The sequence below is a fragment of the Nicotiana tomentosiformis genome, chromosome 4, assembly GCF_000390325.3.
Source record: "Nicotiana tomentosiformis chromosome 4, ASM39032v3, whole genome shotgun sequence".
NCBI classification, from domain to species: Eukaryota; Viridiplantae; Streptophyta; class Magnoliopsida; order Solanales; family Solanaceae; genus Nicotiana; species Nicotiana tomentosiformis.
Window position 1 is genome coordinate 15,710,450 of NC_090815.1, and position 24,079 is coordinate 15,734,528.

At 35.2% G+C, this 24,079-nt stretch overlaps 2 protein-coding genes and 1 long non-coding RNA gene across 3 annotated transcripts; 2 read left to right on the top strand and 1 right to left on the bottom strand.

Moving 5' to 3' along the window:
• Positions 1-1,662: 1,662 nt before the first annotated feature.
• On the top strand, positions 1,663-2,165 carry LOC138910597 (uncharacterized). Its single transcript, XR_011415730.1, has 2 exons — positions 1,663-1,793; positions 1,886-2,165. It is a non-coding gene; the product is annotated as an uncharacterized lncRNA (long non-coding RNA).
• Positions 2,166-6,382: 4,217 nt separating this feature from the next.
• LOC104105739 (probable protein S-acyltransferase 7) lies at positions 6,383-10,442 on the bottom strand. Its single transcript, XM_009614128.4, has 5 exons — positions 9,965-10,442; positions 9,125-9,307; positions 8,100-8,408; positions 7,238-7,471; positions 6,383-7,138 (listed from the first exon to the last, which is right to left on the bottom strand). The coding sequence occupies exons 1-5, from the start codon at positions 10,079-10,081 to the stop codon at positions 6,833-6,835; spliced, it is 1,149 nt and encodes a 382-aa protein (XP_009612423.1). The 5' UTR covers positions 10,082-10,442; the 3' UTR covers positions 6,383-6,832.
• Positions 10,443-16,671: 6,229 nt separating this feature from the next.
• On the top strand, positions 16,672-24,076 carry LOC104105740 (DNA replication licensing factor MCM2). The gene is made up of 17 exons (XM_009614129.4): positions 16,672-17,003; positions 17,101-17,279; positions 18,269-18,447; positions 18,537-18,726; positions 18,871-19,090; positions 19,511-19,718; positions 19,799-19,933; positions 20,092-20,283; positions 20,389-20,561; positions 20,631-20,819; positions 20,927-21,043; positions 21,530-21,614; positions 21,706-21,858; positions 21,940-22,065; positions 22,176-22,358; positions 23,384-23,545; positions 23,661-24,076. Exons 1-17 carry the CDS (start codon positions 16,738-16,740, stop codon positions 23,778-23,780), a joined length of 2,877 nt encoding a protein of 958 aa, XP_009612424.1. The 5' UTR covers positions 16,672-16,737; the 3' UTR covers positions 23,781-24,076.
• Positions 24,077-24,079: the final 3 nt, after the last annotated feature.

Below are 24,079 nucleotides of genomic sequence, written 5' to 3' on the forward strand. Positions count from 1 at the left end.
TCTTTCCTTCACATGCAACAACAGGTTTGCTACTATCACTAACAGATAGTAAAAGCTTAAAAAAAAAAGGGCAATTCGGTGCACAAAATATCGCGCATTCACGTAAGGTCCGGGGAAGGGCCGCACCCCAAAGGGTGTGATGTAGTCAGCCTACTCTAATGCAAGCATTAGTGGCTGCTTCCATAACTCGAACCCGTAACCTATAGGTCTCATGGAGACAACTTTACCGTAGCTCCAAGGCTCCCCTTCAGTAAAAACTAAAGAAAAAACAGATATATTCTTAGGGCCTTGCTACGGTCATGGTTGATAAGAGCCCTTGCAAATAGATTTTGAAGCCATCAGCCAATTTATATAACGTGAAGCTTAAAAATAATTTTACTTATTAAAAAAGGAAATGATTTAACTAGAATATTACAGATGATAGGGACTTTTTCCTTTGGCCTCTTTGTGGTTTCTATTCTAGCCTTTAAGTAGTGGTGAATACAGTTTAGCTGTATGTAAGATGTCCATAAGACCCATTAAATAGAGTGTGTGAATATACTCCTGCCTCAGTTTCTAATGGTGTCATCTATTGTTTACACGGATCAATATATTCTCTTTATACAACTCTCCTTGGCCAGTTTAACTGGTTGATTTTCACGGAGTCATATAGATATGTTTCTTAAGCTGGGAGAAGTGTTTGTATTTGTGGGTCCATTCCCATAATGAAACAAGAAAAAAAAAAAAAAAAGGAGATTGTGGGGTCATCCTCGTAATGAAGAAGAAACATTCTGCAAAATGTCAAAATTAGTAGTTGGTATCGAAACGCGTTTTTGACCAAAATTGATTTTGGTTAGAAACCTTCAGCTTCTTATTTCACACACCAATCTCAGAGGAAAAATATATCTGAGAGTTAGAAAGAAAAGAGTGAGGTTTCACAGACAGGGTATAAGAAAAATAGTCTGTGAGAAAATAGAGAGTGAGCGATATTGTAATGAGGTGAGAATATCAAAAGAGGGTTATTTCTTTTGAGTGTTGTAGTGGTCTTTGAAATATTTTACTCGGACCTACAAAGTGTAAAATTTCTTGCTATAGTAATATCAGTGGCTCCTCTCGGGGCCGTGGTTTTTTTTTCTCTTATTCAAAAGGGTTTTCTACGTAAAAATCTTGGTGTCGTTGTTACTCTTTTATTCTTGTTAATTACCATATCTCGATGGGAAATAGAAGGGTTTTCTTTTACCTTTTTTTTTAAACGTTCCCACAGACTATAGGTGGAAATTATTTGGCGCAAAAAAGCGTGCAATTTGTTTCCCACCGAATCAGCGGGAAATACATTAGAAAAATTATTAAACTCTTCAAAGTGAAACGGTGGGAATCTAAAGATAAAAAAATATTTTAATCTTCCCACAGATGTAGTGAAAAATTCAAAATTTTGAAATTTGAATTTTCGTCCAAAACACCCGCGAAGTTAAAAAATTTCACAAAAAAATAAATTTAATAAGACAATTCCGAGTGAATCAGTGGGAATGTCTTTCCTAAAGATAAAAGAATATTTTAATGTTCCCACAGATGTAGTGGGAAATTCAAAATTTTGAAATTTGAATTTTCGTCCAAAACACCTGCGAGGTTAAAAAAATTTCACAAAAAATAAATAAATTTAATAAGACAATTTCCAGTGAATCAGTAGGAATGTCTTTCCTATTATATTACATTCCTTCTTCTTTCTTTTCATTTTCACTCTCATTCTCTCTCATTCTCTTCTTTGCAAATCCTCCATTCTTGTCCAAGGAGCTTTCACTCAAAGAAAATTAAAGGTTAGAGGATTATTATTAGATTTTGAACTCGATTTAACTTTATGAAGCCTGAAAGCTTTTCCTTTGATATAATAGTTGTAACTTTTTTGCAGAATACTTTCAAACAATCGTTGGAGGAGTTCATTGAAAGCCAACCAACCGATGATCAAGGAAAGTCAATCCAACCATCCCAGGAGAGTTATATGGACTTGCGGAATTTCAAACAATCGTTGGAGGAGTTCATTCAATTGGATAAGATTGAATGTTGAATTTTTTATTTGAGTGTTTAGTTGCATTATTGGTTTATTGTATTTTCTGTTTTGGTTGGATGTTTATGAAATGAATCTGAATCAATACTAAATTTTGTATGTGAATGTTTAATTGTATTTAGGCTTGTTGTTGGTGGTTGTATTTTTTGTTTGGTAGGTGGTGCAGTATAAAAAGCAGCACAATGCACAAAAAATATTTTTCAGACTTCCCACTGAATCCGTGGGAAGGTTCGTCCTTTTAGTTACAGATCTTGCATGATTCCCACTGATATCGGTGGGAAAGTTCATACTTGTGTTTTCATTACCTGCATTTTTTCCACCGCTTCCCTCGCTAATATATTAAAATAATAAAAATTACTAATAATACTTCTCACGGATTGTTGGTGGGAAACTTCATTATTTTTTCTATTAAATTTTCGCTGGGAAAACCGGGGGAAACTTCCCACTACTTCTCTGGGAAGTTTTTTCCGACCATGTCTTTTCCGGGTGATCCGTTTCGGTGGGAATACGGTGTGAAAACTCAATTTTTCCATTGATTTTGCCGTGGGAAAACCATGTGTTTCTAGTAGTGTTTTGCTTTCAATTTGCTCACATGTACAAGACAGACAGAGCTAAATACGAATCAACTGCCGGGTTAGAACATTACATATAAGGGCCCGTGTCCATGTAAAAAGAATTCATGTGTCATTTACCAAACACAATCATTGAAGCCAGATGATATATGATCCAATTCATTGAACTGACTCCTCCCTAAGTTTCAGTCATGTCTTTGTCGCAGTGAGTGTATTCATATGAAATGATAAAATACCTCTGAAGGCAAAAAAAGGGGGGCCTCTAATCAAAATATCAATTAACAAAATTGTACCACACCTCCTGGTAAATTCAGTTTCAGTTTCTCCTACGAGGGACCTTAACCTTATTAAGAAACTAGGAGGGAAATTTTATTTGACAATAACAATAACATTAGAGAATCACCGTGGTGCATCAGATGGGTTGCTCCTCCCTTAACCAGAGGTCTCGGGTTCGAGTCCTGAGTATGGAAAAACCCTTGGTAGGGAGCGCTTCCTCCCGAATGGGGCCATATGCGGTGCGAATCCAAATATAGTCGGGCTCCAATGCAGGTACCGGACATCGGGTGAAAAACCCAAAAAAAAATACATTAGAGGATTAGGGAAGGGACAATAGGAACAGTTAAAATTGAGCTTACTTTTATTGTTTGAGAGACTTTACATGTACTATTAATCTGTAAGCGTTGGTGTCAAATTACTTTTGTTTATAGACACATTTAAGATAAATACATATAACATTATTCCTGCGAAGAGAGTAGAAATGAGTGTCTTTATAAGATCAAAATTGAGGAAAACCTTTATTTTTAAAGGCCGACGGCTCTGCATCGTATCCCTCACAAGGTACACCAGATGTCGAACCTAATGTACCAAAAATTCTAATTAATATATTAAAGTACAATTAATTTAAAGTGAAACAATATACTTTCTGCTACTTACCAAGTTCAAAAGTCAGTAACATTCTTTTCTTTGTTAGAATCGACTGTTGCCCCGTCAAATGCAGATATATCAACTAATATAGGAAGCAAAACATGTTTAGCATTAGAAAATTATATGTAAACACTATCATCAAAGCAACACATATTTTCTTGTAAGAACTATACCTTCTTTTGGTTTTGTACCTTTGTTACCAACAGAAGATGGCTCGTGTATCGTGAGAGTTCTTTGCTTATGCAAGTTAGCTCCAGCTTTGAATAATGACTTTTCTTCAGTGTAATCAATCAATACGTGCTGTTTTTTTGCTTCAAGCTCTTTTAATCGTCGCTGTGATAGAAGCGACTCTTTTTTATCAACTGGTAACTGTTTGTACATATCACGTCTCCAGAACTTGATTTTAGACATTGTACCGGCACTTCTTTTTTGGTGGGCAGCTAGTTGACGCTTTGGTTTTATTGTCTGTCAACATCTGCAATTTGAACAATTTAAATAAAAAGGTAACTAATCTTTCAGAAGAAACCCAGGACAATCTTATCATACAATAGTGCTTACCTTCCAACGCATTGATAGTCAAGGTTAAGAAAACAAAATCAAGACTTACTTTGGATCATTTTATTGTTATGAAACTTCCTGATCCTTATTTCGTATTCAATAGTCTCCCGAAACCACTAATCTTGCCCATTTAAATTCTATTTCATATTATTTTGCCAATTAGTTTTCGAAAAGCTAAAAATTTGCAAGGTATTTTGTTTTCTTTTTTAAAAAAAAGATTATCATATCAAGGAAATTCCAGCCTATTTGGAATATACAGAATTTTTTCTATGTTGGCATAATTACTCTAAGTAGAGAAAAGATATTACAAATATTGTAACATGATAGACACAACGGGGAGATATGATTACTTATTTCCTACCGGAGAATAAAGGATAATGATACTTTTTAGATCAATATATTCATATGGTCCTTCATTGGTATTTCTGATGAAAGTTTCTACGTAGGCTGGAGTCTGATTGGTTTTTCCATTGTTTGCTTCTGGTTTAAATTTTAACTTTATCACTTGGCCAAGAAGTTCTTGTTACTGTAGCAACAAATATCATGTGAACAATTTTTTCAGATACATCAACAAAGTTCTTAGAGAATATTATACACACCTAAAGAAGCAAAAGGCAGAAGCTAGTTTGATCATGCCAAGTTTTCTCAATTTATTTAATGATGACTGATATTAAAGATGATATTTTTTTGTTAGTTCGCGATGATTATGATGTTTCTTAATTTACTTTAGCCTCTGAATGGGTAAATTCTCTAGTTTGATCTTACGTTCAAGGTTTCATATAGCCGCCCTTAAAAGTAAGTTCACGACATTGATATTGACAGTTGTGGGCATCGGTAAAGTACTCATTTGGGCACAAACAAAGAAACACGCAGCCATTCGAGAAGAATATTATCATATTGTGGTGCTTACCTTCCGATGCCTCAATACCCAAAGTTTTACCTCCGGACGCGACTACTTTGTAGGAAAATAAAATAAAAATTTTCTTTGGAAATCTATCCCCCATACTTTTGCAATTTCAGTGATCATATGCGTTTTATTAGAAGTGCACCAATTCAATCTGTATAAGATTTAATCAAATTTGACCATAATACATCCAGGAACCCAAAGAAAGACCTTTCAGTAATCTATTCAAGAACCAACAGAACCATAAACAATTTTATTCATATATGCTCAATAAAAACCGACTAAACAGGAAGCAAAGCAAACAGAAAAGGGCAATGCAATATTACAAAAATACTCACTAGAACTATTGATATTCACAAAAGGAGAATCCATGAGAGAAATCGAGAATTGTTGGAGAAGAAGTACAACAGGGAAAGACGATAGAACAAAGAAAACTACGATTGGAGAAGAAGCACAGTAGGGAAAGACGATGAAACAGAGTAAAGTAAGATGAAATCTGGTGATTAGCGCTTGATATGGTGCTATGCCTTGTTATCACAGTTAAGCCTACTCAACAAAGTTAACGCATGTGTCCCCAAGATATAACATTTGAGAAGAGAGAGAAGACATTGTGTCGGAAAGCAAGGATGTCGACGGTCTCCTGCTTGCTTTAGGGTTCTTCTATATAGTAGAAGAATACAGTGTCTCTACTACTATTACTAATTTTATGAACAAATATATGTACCTGGTGAAATAGCGATCGGGAGTGGAATCTAGGGAAGGTAGTGTGTATGCAGACTTTAACCCTACCTTGGTGAAGAGGTTGTTTCTCTACTCAAGAAACAGTAACAACAACAGAAGCCAGAAAGATAGTACCAGCAACATAAGAACGAGAAAATTGATTGAAAAAGCAATATCAATAACCAGCAACAATAGCAAGATACTAGGAAACCGGATCAGGTCACGAATGACTCTTCAGGTACCGTGTTTTGTAGAATAGTCACGGGTTGTTAAAAACTAAATGCTACTTAATTATGTATAATACTATTTGTTTAAGCAAAACCGAAAAATATAAGGAAGAAAAAGCTCAGAAATTTAAGAACAGAAGGTTAAAGCTTCTTGATAAGAGTGGGCTGCTCTAGTGGTGAGCACCCTCCACTTCTAACCAAGAGGTTGTGAGTTCGAGTCACCCCAAGAGTAAGGTGGGGAGTTCTTGGAGGGAGGGAGCCGAGGGTATATCTGAAACAGCTTCTTTATCCCATGGTAGGGGTAAGGTCTGCGTACACACTACCCTCCCCAGACCCCACTAGTGAGATTATACCAAGTTGTTGTTGTTGTAAGGTTAAAGCTTCTTTCTAGACACAAAATTATTCACATTTACTTGTAATCCCAACAACTGTCCTGTATATGCAAAGTCATTTCATTCTATGGCCATATGAAACTCCAGTTTTAGAAATATAAACAAGCAGCAGTATCTTACAACTTCATCAGCAAAAGATTCATTGAATGGTTATGTCATCAAAAGAATAATAAAATTGAATTACCATTTCTATGAGCTGCTAATCATTCACAAGAAAAAAAATTATTGAGCCCCCACCCCTCCGGCCACAACAATCCTACAATTTCAAATGTTGTGGCAATATTGCGACAGAAGAAATGAACGTAATGCATTAGCCATATAGGATCGATATGGCTAATGCGTTACGTTAGAATTTCAAGGATCAATTACAACGATGACCACTTCTTGCTGTGCTTCATACCACGTCCTGTTCTAAACTCAGCAGCCAATATCTGTACACCCGATCGATGATGTTATTTCCCAATGGCCTTTATGGTCTCAGCCCTCATCTTTCATCAGTCTAATCCAGCACCTATGCTTCTTATCCGGCTATCTATTTCTTTACACTCATCGGCATCAACAGCCTGTCTTATCCCAATCTCCACGTCAAAGTTCATTTTGTGCATATCTGTATTCGTCATCCCATCCAAGTAAGATGATGCATTTAAGCTTGAAGATCGATCAACTTTCACCTGTGCCCGGAAATTGATCCTGGAACTTGGCATACTAGTACAAAAGATCTCCTTAAAATTTCGAGCACATCCAAGATTAAAAGGATTCATCTTCCTCTCATATCGATACCTGTAATTCTCATATGTGGTCTGCATGGAAAACAGTATTCTGAAGGATGGGAAGCGGAACGAGTAAAGTAACTAAAATGAAGAGAAAAGAGGGGGGGGGGGGGGGAGTTGGGAATGGACCTGATTTGTGAGTATCAAGTACAAGTGAAATGCCGTGAGACCTCCAAGAAACCAAGAAACTACAAATGTATATATTATAAGGATGCCTGAAACAGGTGACTTAAGAAACGCGCTCCAAAAGTTACAATCATGTGCTTCCATTATCTTCTTTATATTTACCCAGCAAAACGCAAAGACGTAGAGGCTCAGGAGGTTAGTAGAGGAAACAAACATGAAAAAGTAACGATAGTTCCTCTGCAAGAAATAATGCAAATATATTAGGCCTTTGGATTGGACAAAAGAAATACATTCTAGGAGTAAAAAAAGTGAGCTAGGTAACAGCTTAAACTTTTAAATGAGATGGTCACACAATTCAACATGGTATCAGAGCAGGCAGAGGTCCTGTATTCGAGTCGCACCGCCACCCAATATCAAAAAGAATTTTCACATGCTTGGCTCATCAACTAGAATCAAGCCCGCACTGAGGGGGCGTGTTGAAGACATAATTAAGTAACTAAAAATATGCTCTCTCTAACAGTTTAAACTTTTAGATGAGATGGTCACACAATTCAACAGATACAATTGAAAAAGCATATACACAAATGAGATGGATGCAAAAAAAAAAAAAGCAGAAAGAATGCACAGTATAAATGCAACTCCTTTAACCTTAGCTAACTCAAACAATGAGAATAACAAAATTATTTAGACCAGAGATATAAAGGGAAGCACAAAACAAGATTCCTTGACAAGAGCTCCAATAATGTCAAAAATTAACATGAAAGTCTAAGTATGTTTGGCAGAAGTGAAAATATTAAGCAGATGCTAAAGCACAATTTATCCAAATGACAAAACCTTTTGAAATGCAGGCATTGCTCAGACCTACCTTCCCAATGCACTGTCCCACCCATGGGCAATGGTGGTCGAAACGTTCAATGCAATTGTCGCATATGGAGCAATGAGAGCAGCGTGGTGGCCGATATAGCATACACGTTTTGCAGTATTTTACTTTGACAACTATTCCATTGACAGTAACATTTTTCATAGGCGGTAAACTGAGAGGACCAGTCTGACTTCCTAAACAACTTGTGGAGATGCTAGAGGTATCAAATTCTTCGTCAGGTTCTGGAGGATTGGTATTTCGCGGAACAATTCCAGGATCTGTTCCTGAAGTTAGCAATAGAAGAACTACAATCTGCAATAATTTACATCAATATGTTAGACATTACCTATTATACACTATCTAAATAATTTTTGACAGATAAAGACAGAACCAAAATGGGAAGTGGCATTTTTTGTTGTCCTCTTTTTAGAATAAATCGAGTGATAAAGTAGCTATAACACTAAGCATAATTACAGTACATTTTTCTTCTTGGAGATTATGAGAGGAATAATCGTAGGCTAATACGGATGAATTGGACAAAAGAGCAACCAGAACCAAGATTTGTAACTAGATTTTTACAATTGCAACATATGAACTGTGCTTATAACATGGCAATCCTATAACTTATCCTGGTAGAACAGTAACGTGCGAGTTTAAGATCTACGTGTGTATGCAGACTCTATAACATAGTTTGATCCAGTTTATGTCTTTGCTTGAATGGCATTTACATAGAAGTAGACAAGGGACTAAAAGTAATGCTAGGGCAGCACGGTGCACTAAGTTCCCGCTATGCACGGGGTCCGGGGAAGGGCCGAACCACAAGGATCTATAGTACACAGCCTTACTCTGCATTTCTGCAAGAGGCTCGAACCCGTGACCTCCTGATCACATGGCATCAACTTTACCGGTTACGCCAAGGGCTCCCCTTCACTAAAAGTAACGTTGATGGTGTTAAAAGTAACAGCAGATAAAGATAGATTTGAAATAGATACTGAGTAATAGACAAGTAAAAGAAGAGGAAAACTTACAAAGACTGAGAAGAGAAGAGATATAGCCACAATAAGATAGCCTAATCGATGGGGAAATGCATTGATGAGTCCTCTTGAAACAAAAGCACAAAATAATGCTACTGGAACTAGGATTAAGAACAAGGTAAGAAACAGTGCTCTAATATCTGGGCCAAATACAAGTCTGCCTCCAAGGTAGAATCTCTGCATAGATATAAAAGACTATAATCAGATGGTAGGGATTTATCAGTACATGATAGTCTACAATGCATATTTTTTTCCTTACATCAATTACTCTACAATGCATAGTTGAACGATTGTTTTTTTTTTTTGGTCACAACTCAAACCCGTGGCACGTATTGTCCACTTTGGCCAAACAGACCTCACGGATTTATAGCTTAGGCTAAGCTATCATCGTGCCAAAAGCGCGCATGTCATGTGAACTTGTGCACTGTCTTATTTATCACTTCAGTCATCTCTCCAATTTTTTATGTAGGATTTTCCTAAAATGTCATATGCAATCCTTCTTCAGAAGCTTACTAGCCTAAAAGTCTGTTAGTCGTTCTCTTTGACCCGCCCTCCGTGATGGGTGTCATATTTTTGGCCTAGATGACTACAACAACAACAAAAATAAATTAAGTAGGGCCTAATCCCAAGCAAACTAGAGTCGGCTATAGATATCCTCACTGACCATGTCCCTCCAACTATTTTTTTTTTTTTTTTGAATAAACTAAGGTGGTTAAATTTGTAACTTTCGTAGAATAAAACTGAATGTTAAAGATGATAATTGAACAACATGGTGCTTACAAACCAAAATATAAAATTCAACAGAAACACAAAGATAAAAAGTGCCAACATTACATTTCTTCCTTGCCAAATTTGATAAAGTCGCAATTGTGAGCTATTAGTATTGTTGTTGATTCGCGCTTTGGAATCACATCGGTCATGGCTAGAAGAAGACAGGGGAGGAGAATACATTTTCCTTTACAAACAAACGGAGATCTCACAGATCCCCAATCACTTTCAATATAAAGCATCTGCTGTCTTTATCCAATCTTTATAGCTTCAGCCTCAATCAACAACCTTGCCATAAATGCCTTTTTTTTTTTTGTGAAATCACACAATATTTTGATCAAACTGAATACCCAAATTCCTTTTTTTTTAAAATAATGAAAATAGATTTGTAATGTAATGTGACTCTCTCCCTCTGTAAATGGTACTGGGAAATTTGTTATGACTATTCAATTCTTTGTTGTAAGGAGAGAGATTGCGAGAAAAATGAAGAAAGAAAGGGGGAAATGACTACATTTGAGCGTTAGAATTAGAAAGATGGAATATGCAATATGATGAGAAATGAAGCAAAACCAGTCCAACCATATGAGGAGCAGAAGAGTCTTAACTGAATGAACGGTCCATCGCTCACTCGGGTCGTTAAGCTTAGGGGGCGTTTGGACATGAGAATTGTAAAAATCCGGAAAAATAATTTCTTTTTTAAGTGAAAATGATATTTGATAATTAGAGATCTGTTTGAATATGAATATAATTTGGAGCTGTTTTTTAATTTTTGCGAGTGATTTTAAGTGAAAAAATTAAAAAACTGTTTTTTGGATTTTTTTCAAATTTACAAAAATTCCAAAATTCAATTTCAAATGAAATTTAAAATTTTCATGGACAGATACTGATTCCGAAAAAAAGTTAAAATTTTCCGAAATAAAGTGAAAATTTTCTTATGACCAAACATGCCCTTATGCTCTTCGACCACAACATTTTTGACCATCTTTTTTCTTATACGCATAAGGTTGTTATCCTATGCAAATTTGGATAGTAAAATTGGAAGAATTTAAGCTAATAATAATTAAAAACACACATTAATTTTTACTTTTTTTAAGAGAGATAATGTATAATCATGTTGAATGGGTTGGTTATGACCTATTATTTGATTCATTTTGACCTAATTTATTTTTGACTAAAATTAAATTTTAAGAGTATTGGATCGTGAGCGATTTATCAATTTGTTTTATTTTGACAAGCCCAACCCTCTTATTTGCCCCTGATGTTCGGTTATAATTCTATATTTTAGTATATTATTTATCGTATATTTCTGAGTTTTAATGCTAAACTATACTATATTTGTGCTTAATTGAGTTTATTTTATATGTAGATACGTTAAAGACGAAATTGGGAGCAAAGTTGAGATTTTATATATATTTTATAAACTACAAAAATAAAATTATGATTATTTAATCAGGGACAAAAGAAATCAAAAGAAAGACAAAATAAACAAATTCAAAAGAAAGGAAAAGAAAGAGACAAAAAACGTGAAAGAGAAAGACAAGAAACAAGGATGAAAGCTGAAGAAAATGTAAGGCAACATAAATTGAAAACGAAGCAGCAGTGTCGGGCGAGGCTAAGCAATTTTCTCGCGTTTGAGCACGCGACGCGCAGCCTGACGCGAGGTGCTCGCGCGTTATGCATGGATTTTGTCTCCTATTTGGTTTTGGACTGAGTTATTTCATCTAGGTCTTTACCCTATACATATAAATAGTCATTAAACACTATTTTTAAAGAGGAGACCGAGATTGGACAGAGAGACCGACATTAGACCGGGAATTCGACCTAAGGAAGAAAGAACATACTAAGAGCAAGACGGAAAATTCTTCTACGAGTTTTTCACTTCCTTCTTCCTATTTTCATTATTGGTTATGAATTCTAGTATTGTAGTTATGCATACTATTATGAATAGCTAATTTGTTATCTAGGGTTTTTATGGAACCTGTTGGAGGATGATTTTCTTGTTACGTTAATATAAATTTGCCTAGTATTTTCTCTATTTGTTCAACTATATTATTCTTGTGGTTGATTTAAGAGCCCTTAATTAGTTGTGCCTATTTAGTATGTATTACTCGGGAGAGAGTGCATATTTAGGTAGCTGTTGAACAACACTACTTCTAAACGTATATGAGGGATCAATACGGAAGGTTTAAAGGTGGGATTGGGGATAACGAAACCTTTGTGCGATCTGAATGAGCTGTACTTAATGCCAGCTAGCGTAATTCGGGAGAATATGTCTAATAAATTGTGGTAATTACTCATGAGAGAGTTACGACAGTTAGAGTGCTCATGATCGGTAGAGAAGACTTAGGCAAATTTATAGGAAACATAGTAGAAAGGATTCCGACAATTGGGGAAATCATAACTCTAGACCTCCTTAATCTTGTCTCCAATTCTTATCCTTGTTAATTGATAGTTTTACTGCTTTCTAGTATTTGTTAGTTAATTAGATGAAAATAAACATTATAATCTTTATAATTAGGAAATTGTTTGGACTTGTGTTTCTTAGCGATATTGAACAACTGTAGCTAAGCCTTAGTTCTCTGTGGGATTCGACTCCGGACTTATTAGCCGGAATATATTTGCAACGACCGCTTAGTCCTTTTTATAAGGCATAATTGGGCGTGATCAGCCACCCTTACTAAAACCACGCCCATAGAGTTAATCTTCCGATATATCGAGGGGGAATGTCAGCTTAGTAGCTCACGTAATGAATCAATCCTTAGGATAAGAATTTACTTACATTTAGTGCTTACACAACAACAATATACCCAGTACATTTAGTGTTTATATCAAATCAATAAATTTAAAATATTTAATAGGTGCATGTATCACTTAATTATAGTGAAGTGCTATAATTCTCAATTTTATTTTTAGCTATTGAGGTTAAATTGTTCTATTTGGATTAAACACCAAGCTCGAATAAGTATTTAATTAATTACATACGGGACTTAAGTAACACTACATTCACTTATTTTGTAACGATGGATGAAAAACTAGTATAAATATGAATTTACTTTCTTCCGCATAGTTAGCAAAAGCAAGTATATTTACTTGTGTTTGCGACCAAAACCCATATAAAAGGAAGAGTGTTCGATTAACAATCAGCATAAAAGTAATCGATATCATAAATATCTAAATAGTATAGTCCTTAATGTTAAAACATGGATATAAATAAGTAATATACTCAACTAAACTAATTCGGAATTAAGGTGTACTTAATTGATGTAAGTTAGTAATAAGGAGTATAGTTTGGTAAAGAAAATCAATCAGGTAACAATTATAACACGTATGAAATTATGATTTTTAGTGGGCGTTTGGACATAGAATTGTGTAAAAAAAAAACAAAAAAAAAACAAGTGAAATTGTATTTGAAAATTAAAGTTGTGTTTGTACATGAATATAATTTTGGACTGTTTTTGAATTTTTGTGAGTGATCTCAAGTGTAAACTTTGAAAAATAGCTTTTTGGAGTTTTTCAAATTTTTGAAAAATTTCGAAATTTACCTTCAAGTGAAAATCGAAAAATTCGTGGCCATATAATGATTTTGAAAAAAAGTGAAAAATATTTCCAAAATAAACCTCTAGCCATTAATCATAGACTTACCCAAATTAACCAAGCACATATAAAAATTGAAAACCCAAAGAAATAAAGTCCTTTCTCTCCCAGAATCACACGCAAATATCTCTTTCCATATTTTTAAGTGTGATTAGCAACATTAGATGCACGACGGAAAGGAAATTTCATGAATGAGTTGGCAAATAAGGTGATGAAATATACAAAAATATATATACAAAATTAAAAAATATAAGCAAAAAAGACTTTTTTCAATGGGTATGGTTGAGATTCATTGAAAACATATAGACGAGTCAATATGCAAAATTTGAGGAAGATTGGAGGTTGATTTGGACTGATTTGGTATAAAAAATCGTAGTTAAAATCGAGTTAATTTTTTTTTCCAGCGACACATGTATCAAACATGTATCACACATGCATCTCACACGCAGATAATAGGTATACATGAATATACATGTGATACATATGTGATACACAAGTGATACACAGTGTGAATACACCTATCATTTTTTTCATGTTCATTTGCTACCTCAAATTTTCAATTCAAACCACCTCAAAACTCTACCAACTCATCCTAAAGCTGAGATTAAAGCTTTTTAAGATATACCCAATCTATTCTAATAACACACTCAAAAGAAAGCAAAAATTTGAACTTTTTTTTTACTACAAATAGCTAATTGGCTAATATTAGTAGTAATATTTAATGAATTACCATTTTTTGTAATAAAGCTACTTATAAATAGACATAATTGGTATTTTCTCTATTTTTATGGCCGAACAGGCCCTTAATCATTGGATTATGGAATTTTTACATTCCTATATACTATTTCAAACTTTATTATCATCCATACTCAAGTTTTAATATAATTATATAATATATACAAAATTACTAATTTTGTACATTTTTAGGCATTTAATGATAATAATTAAATCCTAAAATTACTCTAACATCTATATCCACTCCCCCCACGTTTCTCTCTCCACACCCCCTCCCGCGTATCTTCAGTATCTCTCTCCATTAACGCATATTTTCACTATTCTTCAAAAATCTCTCTACATTTTTTCACTTTTCTTCAAAAATTCCTTTCCATTTTTATAGATTCAAACTCTAAATACTCTATCACACACCTCCATTAACGCATGCTGCTTGCTTAACTTTCAATGAAGAAGAAAACACTTTCGAAGATCAGCCCTAATTCCAGTAAGAGAGCAGCAGTTCCACCGTTGACAACCATTAATAAGCTTTGAAACTTTGAATTCGAATTTGGATTTTCAAAAATCATTATTTGTTTGGATTGGGTATTGTTGCAAACAATTGGAATATTGTTTGGAGTTTATATCTCAATTTTGAGGGTATTTTGGTGAAGATTAGACTTGATTTTGGCTTAATTTCAAATTGAAACTCGAAAAAGAAGAATAAGACATTACATACATTATACTTACGAAATTGTAGTAAAGTTATTGTAAAATTATAGAAAAATTGTATTCTGTTGTTTATATATATATATTTTATTTAAATATTGTAAGAAAATTGAATAATATTGTATAAAAATTATATTTAAGTTGTATGATATTGTAGTTGTATATAACTGGGTAGAAATAATATATGAAAATTGTAGATAAATTATATAATATGTAATTAGTTGTATGAAATTTGTTTTTACTATGTATAAATCAGATACAAAATATACAAAAGACATATTGTATAAAAATTTTATAAAAATTGTATTCAAGTGATATGATATTGTAGTTGTATATAACTGGGTAGAAATAATGTACGAAAGTGTAGGTAAGTTGCAGATAACTCGAAACCTTTGCAGTCCCTAAATATGATGGGAACTGAGAAATAAGACAAGATTTTATTGACATATACATAAAAATTAAGTATTATCAATGGAACGTAAAAACTGTTATATTACACAAATGAATAATTATGAACAGTATATTTCATAACAAAAATGATACAAGCAGAGCACAAGAACCTCTAAATACAGCAAAGGCTTCAAGTAGATTTGTTGCTGAAAGTGAAGCTTTTGTGCACATTTAGGGACTTCAAATAGCTTGCAAAAACTAGAATTGCTACCTACACTTTAGAAATTTAATTAGGCGTTCGCCCAGGTGCGCCTTGCGCCTTAGCTGAGAAATGCACGCCCAAAGTTCAAAAAATTCAGCGAGAGATTTAAAGAAGATGAAGAATACAACAACCTACATCTATTATTCACAACAAAATATACAAATTCAGAACTTGATAACTGCTTTCTGGCTTCTGTTGTAAAAACAAAAATATTTTTTCTATTTCGTTCTCATGGTGTGGCTGTGAGCAGCGGGTAGCAGAGAAGTAAGAAACAGGTTTCCATTGTCTGTCACAATTTTAGAAACTTCAACATAGGTTTCGAGCATAATAGGAAAGAAGAAGAGGAAGGGAAGCTGTAGAAGAAGAGAGAAAAGGAAAACAAATGTGTAATTTGTTATAAAACAAAGACTATAAAAGAAATAAACTGTAGACAAATATAGATGGAGATTGATATTTTATTCAATTTTTAATGTTATGTTCATATTGAACTGAAAACTCCACTATTTATTTATAGAAGAAAGGAAACAGCTGCGAGGCTTTTCAGAAAGAAAGCAGTTGTAAGACTTTTCTTTAGCTGTTTGTGAGTTGTCTGCATGAGCTGCTTGTAACCTGTCTGTTTAATAAGAAGTTGCTGCAAATCATTTAATAAGAAGTTGCTTGCAACCTGCCTGCATCAGTTGCTTGTACATAAACTTCAACAGAGTACTAAATAAATAATCTTTTTCAGGAAGATTATCTATAGCGAAGTAATGAATGGATATACACAATATAATATTTTCATAACATAGTTAAATTTTTTAATTGAAGACATAAATTATGATTTGGGAGAATTTTAAGGGGAAGGTATACAATTGGTAAAGAATACACTATTACCTTTGGTAAATAACAAACCTCACAGAATCCGGGTAATTAAGTTTGAAATATAGTACAAATATGAAAAAGTCCCTTGGATTATCCCCCATCGCTTTCAGTGCTGCACTACTGGGCCAGCTTCAGACCTTCGGCCCAACGGGTTTGGGCCTATTCGTGTTTTTTGGCGCCAACTTCTCCCGCCAAAACAACACATATAACTTCGCGGCGCTCAATCTCACTTCATTTCCAAAACCCTACAGAAACTTCCCGCCTAGTAGAAAGTGATAAACAGAGAGATAAAATGGCCGGCGAAGATTCTAACGGCGATAGTGCTCGTCCTCCGGCGGGTTCTCCGTCATCATCAGATCATAGAAACGGAAATCCGGTGTCAACTCCTGATTCTCCGACGTCCGTAGGATTCAACACTGATCAGCTCCCTTTCAACACTAGCCAAAATTACTCCGAAGAAGATGAAGCCTCTGTCGATCCCGATATCATTCGAGATGAGCCAGAAGATATCGAAGAGGAAGAAGACGGAGAGGACCTTTTCAACGATAATTACCTCGAGTTAGTACTTCTACTGTTAAATTAAATAAAAGTGTAATTATGAATTATTAAGGTTGATGTTGTTATTGATTTTTTGGAATTGGTAACGAAATTGCAGGGATTATCGGAGGATGGAAGAGCATGATCAGTATGAATCGTTGGGATTGGATGATTCGATGGAGGATGAAAGAGATTTGGATCAAATCATGGCGGATCGTCGGGCTGCTGAAGTGGAACTTGACACTAGAGATGTACAGGTCACGAACCGCAAGCTTCCTCAACTTCTTCACGATCAAGGTGTGTTTTTTATAAATATTGTTTCTCTTAACTTTTTTATTTTTCACTGGTTGGTGAAACTCATTTCCATGTATTTCATGGTTGGATTGGGGTTATTTACATTATATATGCAATTTATTGAATTTTCGCAGTGCATTTCTTTCTTGCTAGAAAGCTACCAATTCCACACAATGTTCACCATTGTCCTGAAAATAATCACAACATCTAGTGTATGTACCTTCCTTCCTTAGTTAAGTACTTTAAGAAACAAAGAAACACTTTTGAAACTTGTGTTCTAAAACAAGTCTAGAAATTTCTGTGGCTATAAATAGGAGGTTTAGAGTTAAATTATTTTCAACTTTAGAAAGATGTCAATTCTTTTTAGAACAGAATAAAAAGAAAAGGGTATCACAAGGGATCTTCAAGATTTCTTTTAGAGTTCTGGTATGATTATATTCCCAATTTTTTTTGCTGTTTGATGCCTCCAGCATAATCTATATTGTTCTATTTCTGATGCTCCAGAGTGAACCTTTGTGGTGTGTTTAGATTCTTGTTTGATGATCAAGGGTCCCCTTTCTTCTCATGTAATCCATATATTTAGATGATAGGGTTACAATGTACAGTTACATAATGGTCAATTCATACTGGTCCACTACAAAATTGTGGGGCAGCTGTAGCCTAGCCTTTAATGTCTGATGAATGTTTTGGTGCACATAATTAAGGGGTTTTAAAAGAAGGGGCCAAGTACTATTTTCCAAATTTGTAAATAGGAGTTATGCCATAGCCCCCTCAAGTTATTTTGGTGTCTGCTACTGAACACTGGTTGATTTTTATGAACTCCCTACCGTTAAGGTTTGACCAGCTGCTGATAGGAGCTAATATATGTGAACTTTAACTTGTTTAGAGGTACTATTATGTGGGACTCTACTGCCTTAGTGCCTTATGTTAATGGATTTGACTTTAGAGCAGATTGAGAGCACAATAGCTAACGTTCATGTATTTGGCTACAGATACTGATGATGACAACTATAGGCCATCAAAAAGGACTAGAGCTGATTTCAGGCCCACCAACGCACAAAGAAACTTTGATGATACTGATGCAATGCCGAGTTCACCAGGCGCATCACAACGAGTAAATTCTAGCCAGGATGTGCCAATGACTGATCAAACTGATGATGATGCCTACGAGGTTTGTGCTTTCTTTAACCTTTCTACTTAGGCTAATGATGATAGAATTTCCTGAATATATCTGTTACTTTTTTTGGATTTTCCCTGTAGGATGATGAAAATGATGAAGGAGAGTTTGAGATGTACAGAGTTCAGGGAACACTTAGGGAATGGGTAACTAGAGATGAAGTCCGACGTTTCATTGCTAAGAAGTTCAAGGAATTCTTACTCACATATGTAAATCCGAAAAGTGAACATGGTGACTTTGAATATCTTAGACAGATTAATGAGATGGTATCAGGTAAAAACACTATGCTAATAACTTGTCAAGTCATTAGTGGCTAAATTCGCTGACCTTGTCTAGATTGAATTTAGCATTTACGAGTTCTACAGAGATTTTTTATCAATTTAGCTCTTCTTTAAATTGTTCATCTTTTATATGCAGTTAACAAGTGTAGCCTCGAGATTGATTACAAACAATTCATATATGTCCATCCCAATATTGCCATCTGGCTGGCAGATGCACCTCAGTCTGTCCTTGAAGTGATGGAAGAAGTTGCTAACAAAGTTGTCTTTGATCTTCATCCCAACTACAAGCAAATTCATCAAAAAGTCTATGTCAGGATTACCAACTTACCAGTTTATGATCAGATTCGCAATATAAGGTAAAATCCTTTACTTGTCTGCTTTTGTTTAGCAAAGCCTTGGGTAAAAATAGCACTAGGGACAGTTATTTTACTTAAAATGAAAACATTTTTTTTGAAATACGGAATTATATGAATAAGGGAGAAACTCCATGAAAGGAAAATTAATGATTCATATAAATCGCTTAGTGGGAAATGTCCAGAAGAAATCCAACGAGTAACTAATAATCCTGTTATACAGAAAAAAGTAACTATTATGCCCTTTTCTGATGAATCATATAGTTTTACGATTTCATCGACTAAAAGGGTTATCAAATGAATTGTAATTACAATTGAAACGATCGAAAAGGAAATGTGAGTTAATATATGCTCTAAGGTTGAAAATATCATGACTACTTCTAGCATAAACAAAGCTGTACTTGAATTTGTAACTCTTTGCAGGCAGATCCATTTGAATACAATGATTCGTATTGGTGGAGTTGTCACCCGACGTTCTGGTGTCTTTCCCCAGTTGCAACAAGTGAAATATGATTGCAACAAGTGTGGAGCAATTTTGGGTCCTTTTTTCCAGAACTCATACTCAGAAGTCAAGGTTGGTTCTTGCCCAGAGTGCCAATCCAAAGGACCATTCACTGTCAATGTTGAGCAGGTAAACTTTGTTTTGTATATTCCTGTCGAAAGAAAACTACTAAGTCGGTAATCTGATTCCGTTTCCTAATTGTTTTGCAGACAATATACAGGAACTACCAGAAACTGACACTACAAGAAAGCCCAGGAATTGTTCCAGCTGGTCGGCTTCCTAGATACAAGGAAGTGATACTGTTGAATGATCTTATTGATTGTGCCCGACCAGGAGAAGAGATAGTAAGGCTCCACCTTTTCTGGCTTGTTTGTGATAACTTAATCCAAATTAAAAGAATATTTTGGCATGTGCATTATTGAGCATTACTTAAACTTATGTGCTTTAAAAGTGTTCCCAGACTTTTTTCCTAAAGACAGGAAGTGTCTCTTTCTAATGTCAGGAGGTCACAGGAGTCTACACAAACAACTTTGACTTGTCCTTGAATACCAAGAATGGGTTTCCTGTCTTTGCTACTGTGATTGAAGCAAATTATGTTACAAAAAAGCAAGACCTCTTTTCAGCTTACAAGCTAACACAGGAGGACAAGGAAGAAATTGAAAAGCTAGCAAAAGACCCCCGAATTGGAGAACGAGTGCGCACATGTGCCTTGAGTCAATTGAAAGTTCGATTGGTCCTTTCAATTTGTAGACTATCCCAGCAATCTCTTCTCTCATGTATTTTTATTTAACACTCTCAGATATCGAAGTCCATTGCTCCATCCATCTATGGTCATGAAGACATAAAGACTGCCTTAGCTCTTGCGATGTTTGGTGGCCAAGAGAAAAATGTTGAAGGAAAACACAGACTGAGAGGAGACATAAATATTCTCCTGCTAGGTGATCCGGGCACTGCAAAATCACAGTTCCTCAAGTAAGTAGAGATCTAGAATGACCTGATTTTGCATCTATGAATACTGTAATCACCATGCAAACCTATCAGGTACGTAGAGAAGACAGGACAGCGGGCTGTCTATACAACTGGAAAAGGAGCTTCTGCTGTAGGGCTTACGGCAGCAGTACACAAGGACCCCGTCACTCGGGAATGGACCCTTGAAGGAGGAGCACTAGTTCTGGCTGATAGAGGAATCTGTTTGATTGACGAGTTCGATAAGATGAATGATCAGGATAGGTATGCAAATCTGATAGCTGTGCACTTTTAGCCGCTCTTCCCTAAATCATTTTCTGGTTATAACATTCTCCTGCTTCTCTTGTTCCTCTCATCATTTATGTATTTAGAGTGAGTATTCATGAAGCAATGGAACAGCAGAGTATAAGCATATCGAAGGCTGGCATTGTCACATCTCTCCAGGCCCGTTGTTCTGTTATTGCTGCTGCAAATCCTATTGGAGGAAGGTATATGAGAATTGAATATTGATGTATTGAGAAATAGGATGGTTGTGTGGTCCTAACTGTAGGCATTTCCTCCTAAGTTGATGTTACTATTTGTCCTATACCAGCTATTGCACCACCTTGGAACTCTAGCTTAATCCCTGCATTATAGCTGTTGTTTCCCTACATCTTTGATCGCCAGATCTTGGCTTTCTTAACATTTGCTTACTCTATGCATTAATTTTAGGTTTCCATTTTCTTTTGCTGTACTGCAAGTTCGTAACATTTCCTGTCTTTAGCCTTGCTACCTCACATTCACTTAATCCAATCCCAACCCATGCTTTTGAAGTTGTTCTAATGTGCAAATACAATTAGGTAGAATCAAGTATTCCACTTTCAGGAATTGTTATTTATCCTATAAAGCAGCTTATGCTGTAATGTTTGTCTTTTTCTGACATTTCTTTCCCGTTTTGGTTGAGTGACTTTTTTCTCTTAATTTCTTTCTTGTAGATATGATTCCTCGAAGACTTTGACGCAAAATGTGGAATTGACAGATCCAATCATTTCTCGCTTTGATGTACTCTGTGTGGTCAAGGTTATATTCCTCATTCTGTTGGAGCCATGTCACATCTGATGTAGCTTTTTCATCAGCAACTTTTGACCTGAAGGGAATTGAATATGTGCAGGATGTGGTTGATCCAGTCACAGATGAGATGCTTGCAAAATTTGTAGTTGATAGTCATTTCAGGTCACAAGCAAAAGGTGCTACTTTAGATGAGAAATCCTTTACTGATTCACGGGATGATGCCCGTGGCGCTATGGCACCAACTGACCCTGAGGTTGTCCTTATAGCTCGTTTTTGACTAATTGTTTGAACATTATGGGTTTTTTGAAACCTGTATAAGTTTTTTTCCCTGCAGATAATTCCTCAAGAGTTGCTAAAGAAGTACATAACTTATGCAAAGTTGAATGTATTCCCGAAATTGCACGATGGGGACTTGGACAAGCTCACACAGGTTTATGCTGAATTAAGGAGAGAATCTTCGGTGAGATTGTCATTCGTTGAACCTTTTTTCTTGAACTATTTAAAGTATGTTAATTTAAACTTTTTATCAATGAGGCATTCTCTTACATATTATTTCATGTGCATGTACAGCATGGACAAGGAGTTCCCATAGCAGTGAGGCACATCGAATCCATGATAAGGATGTCTGAAGCCCATGCAAGAATGCATCTTAGACAACATGTTACTCAAGAAGATGTGGACATGGCAATTCGTGTCCTCCTAGATTCATTTATATCAACTCAGAAATTCGGGGTGCAAAAAGCTTTGCAAAAGGTAATTAATCAGCACTCTTACTGCTTTGTCTCGCATGTTAGACCTACGTAAGACATGATTGCTTCACCCTTTACCACAAAATGCTCAGCTTAGGTTTCTTTTTTCCGCATTCCTTACTTTTGGTAATGCTTATACATCTGTTGACCATTTTAATTTGGAGAAGGACGGGATAACAAAATCTCCTCCAGCAAAACCATGCCAAAACCAAATATTTAAAGTTTCCCCTGCTTTCATAACAAGATTCATCTGATTGAAGTAGTACAAGTGTTCTAATCGAGTCAGTATCAGTGTTATCAACGTAGTGAACGTTTCTTTGACTGAAACAACTGAGAATGGACCTATATGTTCTCGAGAGATTTTACACTTTCTCTCACAAAACCAGCAAAACTTGTATAAAATCGTTATTTGGACTTGTGGTGGGGTCTCAATTGTTGATTTTCGAAATGAAAGATAATAAACAAAGAAAGTAAGAAAAATGAATGATTTAACACCCAAAATGTTGGTATTCCAGTTAAAATGATATAACTAATGTAGTCGAGCTATAACAAAATTTGAGTTCAACATTTTATCAAAGACATCACAACAAAATATTTGAATTTTAAATCCTCTTTTTATGTCTGGTGTCTGTCTAAGCTAGTCAAGTGCTTCTCTGAATTACTGAATTAATTAGGTTCCTTTCCAAATTTAGTTCGGTGGTTGTTCAATTAGAGATGTAGCCACTAAATGGTTACTTTGAGTTTCCACCGCCGCCATAATTTGAGATATAATAGTTACTAGGACCCAGAGTTCTTTACTAATACACTTTTTCTTTGTTTATTTGATCAATTTTGAGTGACAACTATTGACACCCACTTTCTACATGTCAAATGAAGAAAATTGTCCTACAAGTTTTATTGGTTGTGTGAGTTACCATGTCAAACTCTCCAAATGTTCTGATGCTAGATGTGGGTGTTGGTGATACATTGATATGCCCCAGTAATAGTTCTCAGTAAAGACAGTTGAAATGGTTTTGTATTTTCATGCAGAGTTTCAAAAAGTACATGACATACAAAAAAGATTTCAATGCTATCATTCTTCACCTCCTACGTGGGCTTGTAAACGACTCAATGCAGTTTGAAGAAATTGTTTCGGGTTCTACTGCCAATCTAGACCATATCGATATCAAAGTGGATGAGCTACAAAGCAAGGTAATTATACTCACAATGCCTGATCTTCCTATGATATTGAAGCATGATCTTTTTCTGTTGGTTCCCAAAGTGCGCAACTGGTTGCTAACCAATTTCCATACTAAAATCCGCGCAGGCTCTTGATTATGGCATTACTGATCTCAAAGCATTTTTCACAAGCAATGACTTTTCTAAAGCAAACTTTGAGTTGGACGAGGAACGAGGTATAATAAGGCATAAAAAGGCATCGTCTTGAAGGTTGATGGTGGTATATCTTGCAAGGTTTCAAGAGTTGTATTAGATACATGATATATCTATGTTTCAGATTTAGTCATGGCTGGTTAATCCTGTGGTTTAATTTTAATGTATTCTCGAATTGTATACAAACTAAGATCTGATATTTAACTTAATTTTCCATACAACGCGCCCAACACATGAAAGTTTGTTGCAGCCTTGTGGGCAGTTGTGTATACTCAAGAATGTGTTCTTTGGTTTCACTTGTATCAAGAGAAATCAATTTGATTTGGTAAAATGAATATCTTTTTGGCAGTATTA